Raw genomic sequence first — 15,612 nt, 5'->3', positions numbered from 1 at the left:
ATGAAAAGCAAAATTGCCGTGCAAAAGTAATAAACACTTTACTTGCCCTTGGCCTTGTGGTGGCTCTCAGTCTTTTTGGGGAGCAGTACCGCCTGGATGTTGGGCAGGACACCGCCCTGAGCTATGGTCACGCGCCCCAGCAACTTGTTAAGCTCCTCGTCGTTGCGGATGGCCAGCTGCAGGTGGCGCGGAATGATGCGCGTCTTCTTGTTATCGCGGGCCGCGTTGCCCGCCAGCTCCAGGATCTCAGCCGTTAGGTACTCCAGCACCGCCGCCAAGTACACCGGCGCCCCGGCACCGACACGCTCGGAGTAGTTACCCTTGCGGAGCAGGCGGTGCACCCGGCCTACAGGGAACTGGAGCCCAGCTCGCGAGGAGCGGGTCTTAGCCTTAGCACGAGCCTTACCACCCTGTTTACCACGACCAGACATAACTAACAGACCTCAACTTAAAAGCCTTCAAAATAAAAAGCAAACAATAAACAACACAGCGGCGAGAGCAATATTTATACTAACCAGAGGTAGGCTTGTGCTATTCTCCCATTGGCTACTATTTAAGAACCAATGGGAAATCAGAACCTGCATCCTTCATTTGCATACAAGGCTTCCGTCTAGTGTGAGTTTTCTGTTTGCTCCAATCTCTTACAGTCTGGTGGGCTTTTAGTACTGTTAATAATGGAGTCTATTTGGTTTTTTCAAAGCACTGTTCTTAAATGCAATCAGAAGCAGGAGTGATTATTCTTATTGTTCTGACCTTTTGCTATTGAAATTGTGACTCATGATTTTTGGAAAGGAATAAACGCAGCACAATTTAGAAACAATATTTAAGAGGTAGGTACTTCTATGCCCAGTGTTACTTTAACTCTTCTAACTCTTTAACTCTTTTGACAGGAAAGAGGGAGAAGAGGGAACAAAAAATTTTTTGTCCCGGCCCAAGTCTTAAAGTATCTGAACAATGAAAACTGAAGGCAAGAACTGGATGATCCAGCAAGTCTTCCGTTTCATTCATAGCTTGCCTATGAAGCCTTCCAGGATCACCTGGGAGGTATGTAGAGTGAGTACTGTCCTCATTTTAGAGATTGCGAAACTGAGAAACCCAGTTTGTTTGCCTTTGCCAAGGTTAATGGGACCAAGGACAACAAACTCCTGTCTGAAAAACTTTGTCGTCGTTCCCCAGTGCTACTCTCAACCTTCCTACCCTCCCTCTTTTCTCACTTGGCTGCCACACACAAGATTCTAATTACTTTAGAAAACTCCTCCATCATTCTCCATAGCGTACTGAACTTCTTGCAGTTAGAGTGAAAATTTTGCAGCACATAAGGACTCCTAAGAAATGAGAGAGAACAAACACACTACAGCACATAAATACTCAAAATGAGATTACAGTATATTACTATAAAACACTATATTAATATTACTACAGGGTGTTTGGTCTTACGATCTCATGTTGAGGAACATAAAATTAAGATAAATTACCGAGGGAGATCTTGCCGTTTTTTCTTTTAATGGTCCATGAAATAGTAATACATGGGGCCCAGATGGAGGCGGATTACTATTACAGGAATTTTTGAGGACTCCAGCCTAAAAGTCTACTAACTAACAGGATGGTAAAAGGAACAAGAGCCTGGGTGTGAGAAAATTACTTCTAAACCAACTCGGTCAGAGAACTATATTTTGATCCAGGCAATCAAGCAGGAGAGTAAAGATGCTCATTTCCTGTTTCTTTTTTACCTTCTCTCAAGTCTTTTGACTCCTATGACATTTTCTCTTAACAATATTCACTTCCTTTTTATTATTTATTATTATCTTCACCATGGACAACAGCAGTATACATCAACACTGGCCCAGTGTCTGAAATGTTTCAAAACCCGTGATGCAGATGTAAAAACGTATCTCTGATGCTGCCTTGAAGACTTCATACTCTCTTTTGAAAAGGGCAGGGGGCGGGGAGCTGGGGGGTTGTATACCTGAAGTTTAAATAGTACAGCATTTTTTGCATCCAAAACTGAAGGTTTTAAGCAATAAATATTATAAGAGCACATGGAGAAGAGTAATCACTGTGAATTAGAAGGGTTAACAACTCGAAAGAGATGTACATTTAGCATTTATTCAACATAAATAAATAGTGCCAGAGTGTTCTAGGTGATGGCATGGTGTGCCCTTGGGGTCGCTGGGGAGGAAAAAATTTTCCTCTACCCTTCTAGGTTCTTCTGGCTGGTCTAAGAATTAAATTGACATGAGACAAATTAACAGGAAAAAGTTAAATTTCATTTCATTTGTGGGTCGGACACAGTAAGAAAAGTGAGACCCAAGGACAAATTAGGCAGTTGAGGCTTATGCCATCTGAGAGAAGAGGTTACGGGCTTGGGACTTCAAAGGGTAGGAAGGCAATCCACAGGAAGATGAAAAAAAGAAAATGTTTTGTGAACAAATGTTTGCTGGGCCAAACAGAAACAATGGCACCCAGAAAAAAATTTTAATGAACAGTCTTTGCTAGGTTCCCCCCTGTCTGCACACCTCGTTCAAATTATACTGTAGTTATCTAGGGTGAGACCTGCCTTCCTGGAACAGGTTCTGTATCTAAAATTCTTTTAGGCATTTAGGGGGAAGGTCAGAGTTTCGTCTTGCATCTTTTGGGCCTTGATTGCTTTCAGCTCTAAATTCTCTGCATGCCAAAGTGGCACATCTTGGGAAGGCCTGCCCTGAAACCCATCACTGCCATATCAGTTTAATTATTAGACCAACCGAAGAAAATTGTTCCCCCTCCTACAGAGGCCACATGGGGATCCTGGATTTCCACCCCCCTACCCAGCAATAATGAGGCCCCTCTTCCCTGTCAAACAGGCTGAGCAAGAAACTTGGATGCCACTCCCACCTGACAATGAGGCAGTGCCCCTCTTTCTACCCCAGGCGGGAAGGGGGCTGGGAAGGAGGGGGAGGTCTCTTAAAACCATAAATTTAAATAAGATCTAGAGTCTCATAACAATACCCAAAATGCCCAGGCTAAGTTTATTTTAAAAAAAGATCACTGTCATACCAAAGTCTCCATTTGAGTGAATAAAGATAACATATATTAAGACCAAGAGACACATATGTTAGAATTCTCCAACTAGGATTCTAAACCAGCCATCATAAAAACACTTAAATGAGCAAAGTTGGTGCCTCATCGGAATCAGCTGGGGAGACGTATGAATTTTATTTCTGGCTTCTCACAATTCCCCACATAGTTTTGGAGTCTAGCCCTGAGTCCAGGAATCTGATTTTTAATTTCCTTTTTGCTTGTTAAAGGTCAGCCAGGTATCAGTATAGATGTCAAAAGGGCCTAGCTTTGAGTTTAGGGGACCCAGGTTTTGGTTTGGGCTTCTTATTTAAGGGTATAGTTTTAGGTAAAATATCAACTATTAGGAAGAAGCGGGAGAGAGGAGAGAAGATAGAAACAAGCAAGTAGGCAAATATTATGAAAGACAAGATGGGGAAAAAATAATTCTTATCTCAGGACATCATTTTGAAGAGGCTGAGGTATTATTTCCCAGATCTCACTCCTCCAGGGAGTGATTCTTAAACTGCAGCTTGAGTTCAATATTTTTTTTTTACGGGGTGGGGGGGTAGTTATAATCTAAAAAACAAAAATTTTAACTTCTAAGACAAGCTTCTCTTTCACAACTATGTTTTCTGTACGCTGAGATAAATGCTCATATAGCGGTCAGCTGATTTGTGTGGGAGCTGGGAAAAGATCATTTAAATTTAAATTTTCTTTTATAAGTGGTCCTTTTTGAGAAATTCTACTTCAAGTTTTACTTCTTCATCCAGACACACTGTTGTATGTCACCTACCTACGGTGCTCATAAACCAAAGGAAAAGACTTTTCCCAACCTTTTTAATAGGCAGTCAACTGCTGCCCCTTTTCCCGGCTCTTTCCCCTCCCCCAGCCCCAGGCCTAGCCCAGCCGTAACTGACTCCTTTTCCTCAACCAAGGCCCTTCCTATCGGGATTATTTTTGGAGTCGCGGGTATTTTGAAAAAGGTTTCCAAGAAAAATCAGCACATTTTCCTCTCCAACTGGGGCCTTCCCGGTCTGCGACGAGGTGACACCGGATGGGGAGGGCGGGAAATTCAAATCCTTTGTCCCTCCTCGAGCTGGAGTGCCACCCTTTCAAGTTCTTCTAGTGGCATCCCTGAACGGTAAGTGACCCAAGAAACGGGAGCCCAGATTTCAGGAATGAAAGAAAAATTGCAACGGCTTTAGATTGGCTGTTGCCATCAGTAAACAATTCTAACGCGAAATTAGAAAATCTCACTTCAACCATGTGAAGAGAGCTTGAGGTAGTACCCTATAGAAGTGCCCACAGCTTGTTAAAGGAACAACAATTTTGCTTACTGTTTCTACAATCCCAGGGGAGTTCAGGCTCCCGGAGAAAATGCCACTACCTGCCCTCTGTTCCGTCGGGACCCCTCCTCTCCCCCACACCCCGTCCCCTCCCCCACATCCCCTCCCCGTCGCCCCCCTCACACCTCCCCCGTCACCCTCGCTCCCCACCCCTCCCCCTCGCCCCCCGCCCCCACCCCTGAAAAGACAGCCTGGATAATCATCTCCTCAGGGTCTCTACTCTGAAATCCCCTAACCGCTTCCTTACCAAGGAGGGACATTCCCATCACCATTAGAAATTTCAGGAGGCTTTGTAGAAAGGAGTGAACACTTCCAACAGCTTAATAAGCATCTGGAAGTTTAATCCTTGGGGAAAAGATGAGTTTTTTTGGGTAATGCGACACAGTAACTCGTGTTTTAAAGCCGATAAACCTTCCAAGTCGCTTGGGGCTCTGGCTCCAAAACTGCTTCAACTATCAACACCACGGGAAAAAACACCTTAAAGTAAATGTAACCAGTAGAGAATTGCATTCATCATGAAAAAAACGGAAGTTTCAGCTCTTCTTCGACAAGGTGGGTGGCTCTGAAAAGAGCCTTTGGATTAAGTGCCTATACAAGCACTTACTTGGAGCTGGTGTACTTGGTAACGGCCTTAGTGCCCTCGGAAACAGCATGCTTGGCCAGCTCCCCAGGGAGCAGTAGGCGCACAGCCGTCTGGATCTCCCTAGATGTGATCGTGGAGCGCTTGTTGTAATGCGCCAAGCGCGACGCCTCACCCGCGATGCGCTCAAAGATGTCGTTGACGAACGAATTCATGATACCCATGGCCTTGGATGAGATGCCGGTGTCTGGATGGACCTGCTTCAAAACTTTGTATACGTAAATGGAGTAGCTCTCTTTACGACTACGCTTGCGTTTCCTCCCGTCTTTCTTCTGCGCCTTAGTGATGGTCTTCTTAGAACCCTTTTTAGGGGCCGGAGCAGATTTAGATGGCTCTGGCATAGTTCTTCCGAAGAGCTGTAGTAAACGTTAAATCGCCTTCTCCACAACTAAAACTAGTAGTGTGAAGAGTTCAGAACCCATGTATTTATAGTCGTTCAACGCAAATGAACAATGAAGAAGCCTCACTTTTGATTGGATAAGAGTAGTACAGGTTCACTAAGGGCGGGAGGGGCGTGGTTTATGCAAATGAAGGATACACAATTTGTTTTTCTATTGGATAAAAAACAGCATACTTTTGACCAATCGGATAGCTTGCTGGGGCATCCCTGTACTGTCTGTAAAATGATTTGTTCATATGTCATCCAGCGTTTATTCCTTTTGCTCACAATGTTTGTTGTTAAATTGTATAAGGTAATTACGTCTGGACGTGGTGAATAAGTAGGCAAGATTCGAGCTAAAGCTAAAACTCGATCTTCTCCAGCTGGTTTGCAGTTCCCAGTAGGCCGCGTACACTGGTTGCTCCGTAAGGGCAATTACTCCAAACGGGTCGGTGTCGGGGCCCCCGTGTACCTGACGGCCGAGATTTTGGAGCTGGCGGGCAGCCCGACCCGCGACAAGACGCGGGTCATTCCGCGCCACCTGCAGCTGGCCATCTATAATGAGGAGGAGTTCAACAAGCTGCTCGGTAAAGTCACCATCGCTCAGGGCGGCGTTCTGCCCAACATCCAGGCTGTGCTGTTGCCCAAGAAGACTGAGAGTCACCGCCAGACCAAGGGCAAGTAAAGCCTAGACAAAACACGAAATTCTTTTTTATAAACTGTCTAGAGGTTCTTTTCAGAGCCATCTACATTTTCATTTAAAAAGCTGGTAGCCAGGTATCTATCTCTGTTTTGTAAAAGACAAAGTGACGTCAAAACACTGACTTCCAGGGAAACTGGACTTCCCACAAGCATTATTTTAGTGCGTGCCGGGTGAAACTTCCGTAGTCAACAAAAGCGTTTCTAAAGAGGAGGCAGAAGCATCGCTCGGGCTTGAGAATAACAAAAAGCAAAGAAATTTTCCTTTTGCCAGTAATAAACCTGTTCGGGCTTTCAAGGTTGTAAATTTAAGCAAAATCTATATTTTTCTGACGAAAGTTTGGTTGCAGTCCAGTGTGTATCTGTCATCAAATCGGTCTTTACATGTGATTTTTTGAATCATCCACCCAGTGACACTGTCATGTAGTTTCACAAAAGAAAAACTCAGGGTTAGGGGAGCTGTGATGACCAGAGAAAGTGGCAGTCCTGGCGGTTCGAGATTTATTTAAACCTAACCCAGCTGTCTGGGGGAGAAAAAACAATTGTACTCAGTTTAGTGTGTGGACCAGCTGTATTGACAACCCGCGAGCGTGTCAATATTGACACGCTGAGAATATTGAGAATATCAGGGGAACTCATCAGCTGAATCGGAAGTTAACATGGTCCTTAAGTGTCTCGTTATGTACCCTGTAGTTGGCGGCAGGATGAAATAGAACGTATGAAAATTCCTTCAGATCCCAGAGGCAAAAAAGGCACCGGGAATGCGTGGTAAAGTAATTCATCCAATCAGATTCTCTAGTAATTAATTATCCTTCCCGGTCACCTTTCAGCCAATGGTTTCATCGCGCGGTACTTTTGAAAAACTACAAGACCAATCAGAGTGCTTCTAACTATATTTAAAGACAACTGCCTAAGCTTGCAACAGGCTAGTGGGTGTGTGGTCAGTCGCTCGTTATGGCTCGCACTAAGCAGACCGCTCGCAAGTCCACCGGCGGCAAGGCGCCGCGCAAACAGCTAGCCACCAAGGCGGCCCGGAAGAGCGCACCGGCCACGGGCGGCGTGAAAAAGCCGCACCGCTACCGGCCCGGCACGGTGGCCCTGCGCGAGATCCGCCGCTACCAGAAGTCCACGGAGCTGCTGATCCGCAAGCTGCCGTTCCAGCGCCTGGTGCGCGAGATCGCGCAGGACTTCAAGACCGACCTGCGCTTCCAGAGCTCGGCCGTGATGGCGCTGCAGGAGGCGTGCGAGGCCTACCTGGTGGGGCTCTTCGAGGACACCAACCTGTGTGCCATCCACGCCAAGCGCGTCACTATCATGCCCAAGGACATCCAGCTTGCCCGCCGCATCCGCGGAGAGAGAGCCTAAAGAAAGTTATCTTCCTAATTGAAAAAAGGCTCTTTTAAGAGCCACCCACAATTTTACTTAAAGGCGGTTGTGACATGATTGCTGAGGCGTTAGAAATCGCTAATAGTGGAAAGCGTATAGTAAAAATTCAAGTAAGGGATTTTAGTATACATAAAAACCAAAGTAAGCCTTTATTCGGGTCAGAGGTATTCAGGGAATTATCTCTGATAGTTAAAATACTGTCTTAAGGTCAGTTGGTCTACCTAAACTGGAATTGTAGCTCAGGCAATAGGAACTGACCTCAGTACTCACCAGCAGAGATCCACTAAATTTATGTAACCTTTAAGATTTGCCTATGCATCTTAAAATCAAGGGGGTTTGAGATACTGAAGGGTACCAACTGTAGAGCTTTTTTTACCCATGCCTCCTTGTAATACAAAGAACATTTACTTAAATGTTAATTTTTTACAAAAAGTTTCCACATATTGATGCACAATGTAACTGATGGAGCAGATGGTTTTCTGAGGCTTAACGCTTACACAACGCGGTGACTTAAAACTACAAAATTACAAAGTACATACTGAATATAATGAGAAAATTAACAAATTCCAATTTTACAAAAAAAACCCATAGCTATCACAAAATTCAGAAAAATAGCACATTAAGTTGAATACACACTGCAATGCTTTATTTTCCTATATTTTTGACAGCATACTCTGATTCCCTCTTTAAAGGAAAATTGTTTAGTAATATTTTCTATAGAGTGTAGACAGTGGGAAGAGAATTCAGTATTCCCTCTAGGGTGGTTGATCACAATTTGTTTTATTCTATTGATAACTTAGAATTACAGCTTCAAAGCACTGTAGGTGATGTCAAGTTTTTAGGATTGTTTTCAAATTTGGAAAATCCTGTCAAGCTTTTCATATGTGAATTGTAAAATTTGGAAGAATTCTTCACAGACTAGCTTCTGGCTCTATACATTTCAAATCTCAATTCTCCCCTATGCATTCACTCCCAGTGCTGGGTACATGGATATATGACATCTAGTCCCATATTTTCTTGCCATTAATCCAGGTGAGTTTATCAGTGGGCAGTAGGAGTATTCCTTGAAGCCACTCTTAGATCAGACTGGCTAGCAACAACTGAACTATCAATATATATAAGCACATCTGCACATCACTTTATATATGTCATTAACCCCAAACAAAATATAGATGCAAGTAAATTTTCTCAAGTCCCAAATATTCTCATCAACGTCCCAGCATAATCAGACAAAAGGTGAATTGTAACAGAAAAGAAGATTGAATGGAAATAAATGGTTTTTACCAGCTGTGATTAAAATCTGTCAACATTGCAATTTTTAAAAAAAGTATTCTTTAAATGAGGGCAAGTGAACATACTATACTCCCAGGGGCCCCTCCCAGGACCTTGGAAGTACAGGGTCTGACACTTGAGTTTCATTAACTTCAGGGTAAATCTGCTTCTCAGCACAGGCTATGCTTTTCCAAATTACACATGGCCTTCCTTGCCCTCCTACCACTCTGTTATACCACACCTCAGGAAGTGCCCTGTTGAGAAACACTGGTCTCGGATGACTCAGGACTCTGAGATAGAGTCAGCATAATTATAGGATCAGGTCAGCATAATTATTTCCTTGGAAACATCTAGATTCTACTCCAGAGCAAGTATTCTCTTGTGTGTTCCTTTCAGCGTTTACTATAGATCTTTATTGTTCAAGACGGTAGCCAATAGCCATGCGGCTATTGAGCGGTTGAAACATGGCTAGTCCAAATTGAGATGAGCTTAGGTGTAAAAATACATACCAAATTTCAAAGAGTTAGTATGAAAAATAGAACTTTAAATCTCCTTAATATTTTTACCTTAGATGACTTGTTGAAATATTTTTATTTTAGTGGGTTAAAATATTATTAAAATAGATTTTACTTGCTTTACTTTTCTAAAATGTGGCTACTAGAAAATTTTTGATTACTTATATGGCTCATACATGGAGGATAATTATACTGGCTCACTGATCAGATATTAACTCATTATGTCCTTAATGTGACCAAGCCTCAGTAAGAATGGCACCTACCTCAAGGTGCTGTGACAAGAATGTGTTTGAAAATAAATGAAGAGTGTTCAGCAATAGTGCTTGGCACCCTTGTAAATTAGTGCTCAAGAAATGCTAGCTGTCAACACTATTACTGTTACCACTGTGCCCTATATCCCTGTTCCCTTCTGAAATTCTCTAATGATGGAATCACGTCTTGTACTGGACCTGTCCCTCTCTGGCATGGATTTCAACCACAAAGTTACCTTTTACATCTCCCTCAGGCTTAGAAGAAATGATATGTAGAGCACTGCCTAGGGGAAGTAATGGGATATTTAATTTTTCAGCCATGAGAGCACTGTGTATGTACAGAAAAAAAATTTTTTTACAATAATGCATTTACAAGGAGCCTTTAAGTTCTGTGTACACTTCCAACGTACACGAACATTTCATGAATTTTCATCATTATCAGTCAGTTTAGTTTATGCAGTATTCATTGCCACTTTTGGCTAATCCAGCCATGTTTGACCAATTATTTGAGTATATTATTGCTGTTGTCAATATTATTTTATAATAATAAGTGAATACTGAAAATAATATTAATAATGTCAAAATAAAATATAGGTTTTATAAACTAAACAAAATCGTGACAAAGACCTTTTCTTTAAACTAGCTAATTTTTAGAATTGAATGAATGTCTTATTAGACCCAAGCCAGTAAACTATGTGAACAGTTGTGAGGGAATGGAACAAAATTAAAGAACACGGACAAAATTGAGGAAACATTGTTGAAGACTAAAGACTAGGTAAAATTAGAGATTTTAAACAATAACTTAGCTCTCTGTGAATGAACTCTTCCTGAAGCCTTACTAAAGAATGGTTATATTTGTTTCTGAGGAATGTTTTACTTGAAAGTAAAGGACATGTTTCAACTATGCAAATACATTTGCAGGACACATTCAATGATAGGATCAACTGTATATAAACCCAATAAATTTACATCCCAAAGGGCATTCACAAGAGGTTTGAAGAAAAATTAGAGAATCAACTCTCTTTGCTTAGGTTGATTCCTTCCCTGCCTCTTAGAGCTGATGTGAAAATCAAGCAAATGGGTGGAACTGAAATTATTTGAAGGAGAAAGGGAACATAGAAGTACATGGTGCTATTACTATAAGCCCTATCTGTGATTATATTTGGAGTGTCTTTATTAGGTCTCCTGGTTGTTGCAACTTGACCCAGCCTGAACTAAGTGGAGAGGCCCCGGTGGCAGGAGTTCAGGTGGCTCAAAGAACCAGGAACTCAGGAGGTGTCAGGAACCCAGATCTTGCAGTACTCTCTGTACACCTCTCATCTCTGCTTTTCTTCACACTTTGGCTCCATTCTACTCTTTTTATCCACTAGATCTCTTGGTTTCTCCTACACAGTGACTAAGACGAGGAATGAACTCCATGGCCACTACCACTAATGCAGGAAATAACTCAACTCACAGATTCGTCCTTGTGGCAATGGTTGAAGAACTGAGCTGCAGGTCTGCAGAAGCCCCTGACCCGGGAAATTGTCTTGAGAAATTCTCTGCCCACCAGAATAGAAATAGGACGCTGGACTTTCTCTACCCAGGAGGAATGCCATGAATATGAAAGAATCTACATATAATACTGTTAATGAAAACTAAAGCCCTTTACTAGAGACATCACCTCCCCCCCAATACATACACAATTTCCAAAACTTTACCAATATATTTTTTCTCCTTCGCGTAGAAAATGTTGGGTGTTACAAATGTTACAAAAATGCGTTTAAAGCATCTTCGATTTTTTGATGTTAAAGTCCACCTAAAATGAGGATCCTTGACTGGCCGGCCAGGACAAAATGGCCGACCAAAAGTTGTTTTTCATGCGCTCAAATCCGTCACACATTTGTTGAAAGTTACACGATGCGAGGAACAGAAAGATCCCTGGTCCAGCCTTGCCCTGGGTGGAAGAGTCATTGCCACCGCTGTAGCAGTTTTTCAAATGTTCCTTTGCTGCCACAGTCCACAGGAATTAACAAAAGAATGCGAGGCAAGAGCGCCTGCACCCACCCTCCTCCCGGGATCGGATGATACCAACGCCCCCGAGAGCCAACAACTTGACTTTCGAAACATGGAAAATGTCCGAAATACCAGATACATTTCTGTTTCAAGCGAATAGTGCTAACCCAACGGAAGGAAAACAAACATTGGAGACTAAGGATGGAGGCCGGCCACCATCCAATTAAATACAGGGTGAAAATTACGGGCTGGAGAAGTGAGCCAACCCGCGCGCAGGGCGGGACTTTTGAATGAGTTCTTAGCCCAATCGGAATATCCCGTTAAGACTAAGAAACTGGCTGGATTTCTTTGTGGTTGTATTTGCTGTTCACAGGAGTGGAGCGGGGCAGGCGGATAGCCCAAGTACGCAAGCCTCCGGACAGCGCTTGTAATTGCTGACCAGGAGACTAACCAAAAGCACCGCAGAGCAAGGAGCAACCCACAGGGATGGGCCCTGCAACCTCACAGCAGTCACCCTGACAAGCCCTCGCTGCCCATCTTAGGGTAGCGTGAGCAGCCTTCTGCAACGACTCCTGCGCAACCTTGATTTAGATTAAAAGGCGAAAGGGGATATAGGTATACAGAAACAGCAAGTACGGAAGGAGTATACAGGTCTTTTTTTTGAGATCAGTGGTGGCTCTGAAAAGAGCCTTTTTGGGTTTTAGAAGCAGACGATTAACAACCTACTTCTTTTTCGGTGCAGCCTTCTTGGGCTTGGCAACCTTGGGCTTGGCGGCTTTGGTCTTCGCTGCCTTAGCTGCGCTCTTGGCGGCCTTCTTGGGTTTAGCAGCTTTAGCTTTCCTTGGGCTCTTGGCAACTTTCTTGGTCACAGTAGCTGCGGCTGGCTTCTTCGCCTTCTTCGGGGTCTTCTTGGCGGCTTTTTTCGGGGTGGCCGCACCCGTGGCTTTCTTGGGCTTCTTAGCTGCCCCAGCGGCCTTCTTGGGCTTGGCCGCACCTGCCTTCTTAGCCTTAGGTTTGGCTTCCCCAGTGGCCCCTTTCCTGTTGAGCTTAAAGGAGCCGGAAGCACCGGTGCCCTTGGTCTGCACCAGAGTGCCCTTACTCACCAGGCTCCTAAGACCCAGTTTGATGCGGCTATTATTCTTCTCCACATCGTAGCCCGCGGCTGCCAGCGCCTTCTTGAGCGCAGCCAAAGACACACCGCTCCGCTCTTTGGAAGCGGCGACAGCTTTCGTGATGAGCTCGGACACCGGCGGCCCAGACGCCTTCCGGCGCGCCCCGGCCGGCTTCTTGGCCGCCTTTTTCTTAACAGGGGTCTTCTCCGCAGGAGGCGCGGCGGCGGGAGCGGCAGGAGCGGTCTCCGACATGCTGAGTGCTGAAGATCTAGGACTCGGGTACAAGTGGCAAGTCGCCGATGGAACTACGCTTGGCCCGGGCCGCCGTATATATAGAGCGCAGGCGCGCGCTGATTGGTGCTCCGGTCGCCCGCCTGGCTGGCAGGCTCTGAGCCGCCGCGGTGCACCCAAGTTGTGTTTGTTCCACTTCACAAAAGGGGGAAAATATTAAAATACGCAGCACCAAATCACCCGAATTTGGTCGGGAAAGGATCCGAGAAGCCTCAGGCTTCGTGCTCTCCATTTATTTTTTCCGCAACCACAAAGACTACTCGTCCAGTCGTCCCCAACTCCCCCAACTCCTAGGGAAGTCCTGGGCAGTCGGAGACCACTTTCTGTTTTTCTTCTAAATTACCTGTTCGCTCCTTTGCCCCTGAAAGTTCTTTTTCTCAGGGGTGGTTGGGCACATGCTTCCCTTCTTTTAGAGCCAAAAATGAAATGGTTTCCACCTAAATTTTCACCATAATTCTGTTTCTTCGCAAGGGAAGTAACACAGGTCCTCTGTGAATTCTGCGTACAGACCCACAGGAACTGTGGACTGGGACCAGGATTCTGGGGCCAGTCCAAAGCAGTTAGGGCGGGATGGGAGGGGGTTCGTAAGCCTTGGGGGGGGGTCCTGGATGATGGGGGGTTAGAGACTTAAATCTTTGATTTGAAGACATTGAAACTATCAAATCCCTCTTTTCATAGATGGGGGCGGGGCACTCTTCTCACTTCTCCAAAGGCGAGAAATTGGGCTGTTTTTTAAAAGCTCTCAGGTTTCCCTCTGGGTTGTGCAAGGCAGGGGGTCTGGCCCTCAAGGATAGGGATAATGAGGGAAGAAAGAAGACCCCCTAAGCCTGCAAATAACCCCCAAATAGACTTGGCAGCTAGGGACGTTTAGATGATCTGTTTTCAAAGAAAACAAGCATTTATTTATTTATTTTTGCATGCTGCAATAAAGAGATGAATTTCAGCACATGAAAATTCTAGGTTACTTCCAGTAACAATATCTAACACATGTCGTGGTACAGGACACTCTCTAACTGGGAACCCAAAGATACAGATGGAAATAAAGCAACTGGCTTCAACAAGATACACTTTTGACTTTTAAGATGAACTATTGATTTGAAACAGAAATGAAACGGCAAAATTTTAACAGAAATAGAGGAAAATTACTAGAACAAATAAATTATTATGCCACTTTTTGCTAATAAGCTCACCTCTTATCCCCTCTAAAGCCAGCCATATGTATTCTATTCTAAAGCCCCCTTTACTACTACTACATCTAGATGAAAATATGTACTAAAGATGTCAGTCTTAGATGTGATAGTCAAAAGGGGTTATACAAATAAAGTTCAGTGATGAATGAAAATGAGGTATCTTCTTTCAGACTAAGGATAACCCCATGGTTTCACTGAATAACATTCATTCAACATTTGGAAACTATGTCTACTACTGGTCATGTCCTCTGGGAATTAACAGCCTAATAAGATTAGTGATGGATGAATTAGCAACCACAGAAAATCGCTTTAGACCTGTCATCCATCAGTGTGACTTTGGGCATAGGAATTGTAAGAAATCATTGAAAGTGTGTGAACAACTAAAGTACCTTCATCATGCTAATATGTTTCGGTAAAAACATAAAATAAGAACATGCCATTTTGTTCTGATTCTATGTGCAATGAGCCCCCTCTTCATCTGAAACTCAGCTAAGTATGCATAACCACCAGGAAAAGGGCTGTGTGGAATCTTGATTACCAGGTCACTGAACCTCCCTTCACTAGAAAATGGTGTACCTGGGCTTCCCTGGTGGCGCAGTGGTTGGGAATGCGCCTGCCGATGCCGGGGACACGGGTTCGGGCCCCGGTCCGGGAAGATCCCACATGCTGCGGAGCGGCTGGGCCCGTGAGCCACCGCCGCTGAGTCTGCGCGTCTGGAGCCTGTGTTCCGCAACGGTAGAGGCCACAGCAGTGAGAGGCCCTTGTGCTGCAAACAAACAAACAAAAAAAATTGGTGTCCCTTTTTGCAAATAAGCAGCATGTAAATTTGATTACTGTAATTCAGTTTTCTAACATGACCACTCAGTTTAAATCACTCAAATCACATCTCTCCATATGCAAATCTGAAGTCCAGAACCAGACACCAGCCACTCAAATTCTTGCTCTCAACCTCCTGGCCACACAATAGAGATCAGAAGGCAGAAAAACAAGTAGCCCTTCTCTAGATCCCTGTAACTTGTGTTGAGAAAAGTCAAAAACAAAGCAAAGATATTTCTTCATGTCTTTTCAAGCTGTAGTAGAGAATTCTCCACGAGTCCACTTGTGGTTCATCTAATGCTCTAAGGCCATGCTATACAGTAAAATGGAATGTGAGTCATACACGTAATTTTAAGCTTTCTAGTAGTCACAATGAAAAAATAAGAAGAAATAGGTGAATCTAATTTTAATAATATATTTTACTTAACTCAGTATATCCAAACTACTATCACTTCAACATTAATCGATATTTAAAAATATAAGACAGTTTCTATTCTTTTTTTCATATGGTAAGTCTTCAAAGTCTGCTGTGTATTTCACATTTGTAAAATTTCAGACTAGCCACATTACAAGTGTTCAATGACCACATGTGACTAATAGCTGTCATACTGGACAGCACGCTGTCCAGTATGAGTTAATATTTCTTTTTCGATTGGGCTCAGAGTATGCAAAATTATATGT

General features: G+C 43.7%; 3 protein-coding genes across 3 annotated transcripts; all 3 read right to left on the bottom strand.

Annotated features, from left to right (window-relative positions):
* Nucleotides 1–5: 5 nt before the first annotated feature.
* On the bottom strand, nt 6–4,456 carry LOC116762410 (histone H2A type 1-B). Its single transcript, XM_032649328.1, has one exon. The coding sequence runs from the start codon at nt 429–431 to the stop codon at nt 39–41; it is 393 nt and encodes a 130-aa protein (XP_032505219.1). The 5' UTR covers nt 432–4,456; the 3' UTR covers nt 6–38.
* A 135-nt stretch (nt 4,457–4,591) lies between these two features.
* LOC116762424 (histone H2B type 1-B-like) lies at nt 4,592–5,548 on the bottom strand. The gene has a single exon (XM_032649344.1). It carries the CDS (start codon nt 5,364–5,366, stop codon nt 4,986–4,988), a length of 381 nt encoding a protein of 126 aa, XP_032505235.1. The 5' UTR covers nt 5,367–5,548; the 3' UTR covers nt 4,592–4,985.
* Nucleotides 5,549–11,212: 5,664 nt separating this feature from the next.
* On the bottom strand, nt 11,213–12,929 carry LOC116762390 (histone H1.2). Its single transcript, XM_032649304.1, has one exon. The coding sequence runs from the start codon at nt 12,884–12,886 to the stop codon at nt 12,245–12,247; it is 642 nt and encodes a 213-aa protein (XP_032505195.1). The 5' UTR covers nt 12,887–12,929; the 3' UTR covers nt 11,213–12,244.
* Between the last annotated feature and the right edge of the window lie 2,683 nt (nt 12,930–15,612).

This window comes from Phocoena sinus, chromosome 11, assembly GCF_008692025.1.
Source record: "Phocoena sinus isolate mPhoSin1 chromosome 11, mPhoSin1.pri, whole genome shotgun sequence".
Taxonomy (NCBI): Eukaryota; Metazoa; Chordata; class Mammalia; order Artiodactyla; family Phocoenidae; genus Phocoena; species Phocoena sinus.
Note: the sequence above shows the minus strand (reverse complement) of the source record. Positions and strands in the feature narration are given on the sequence as shown.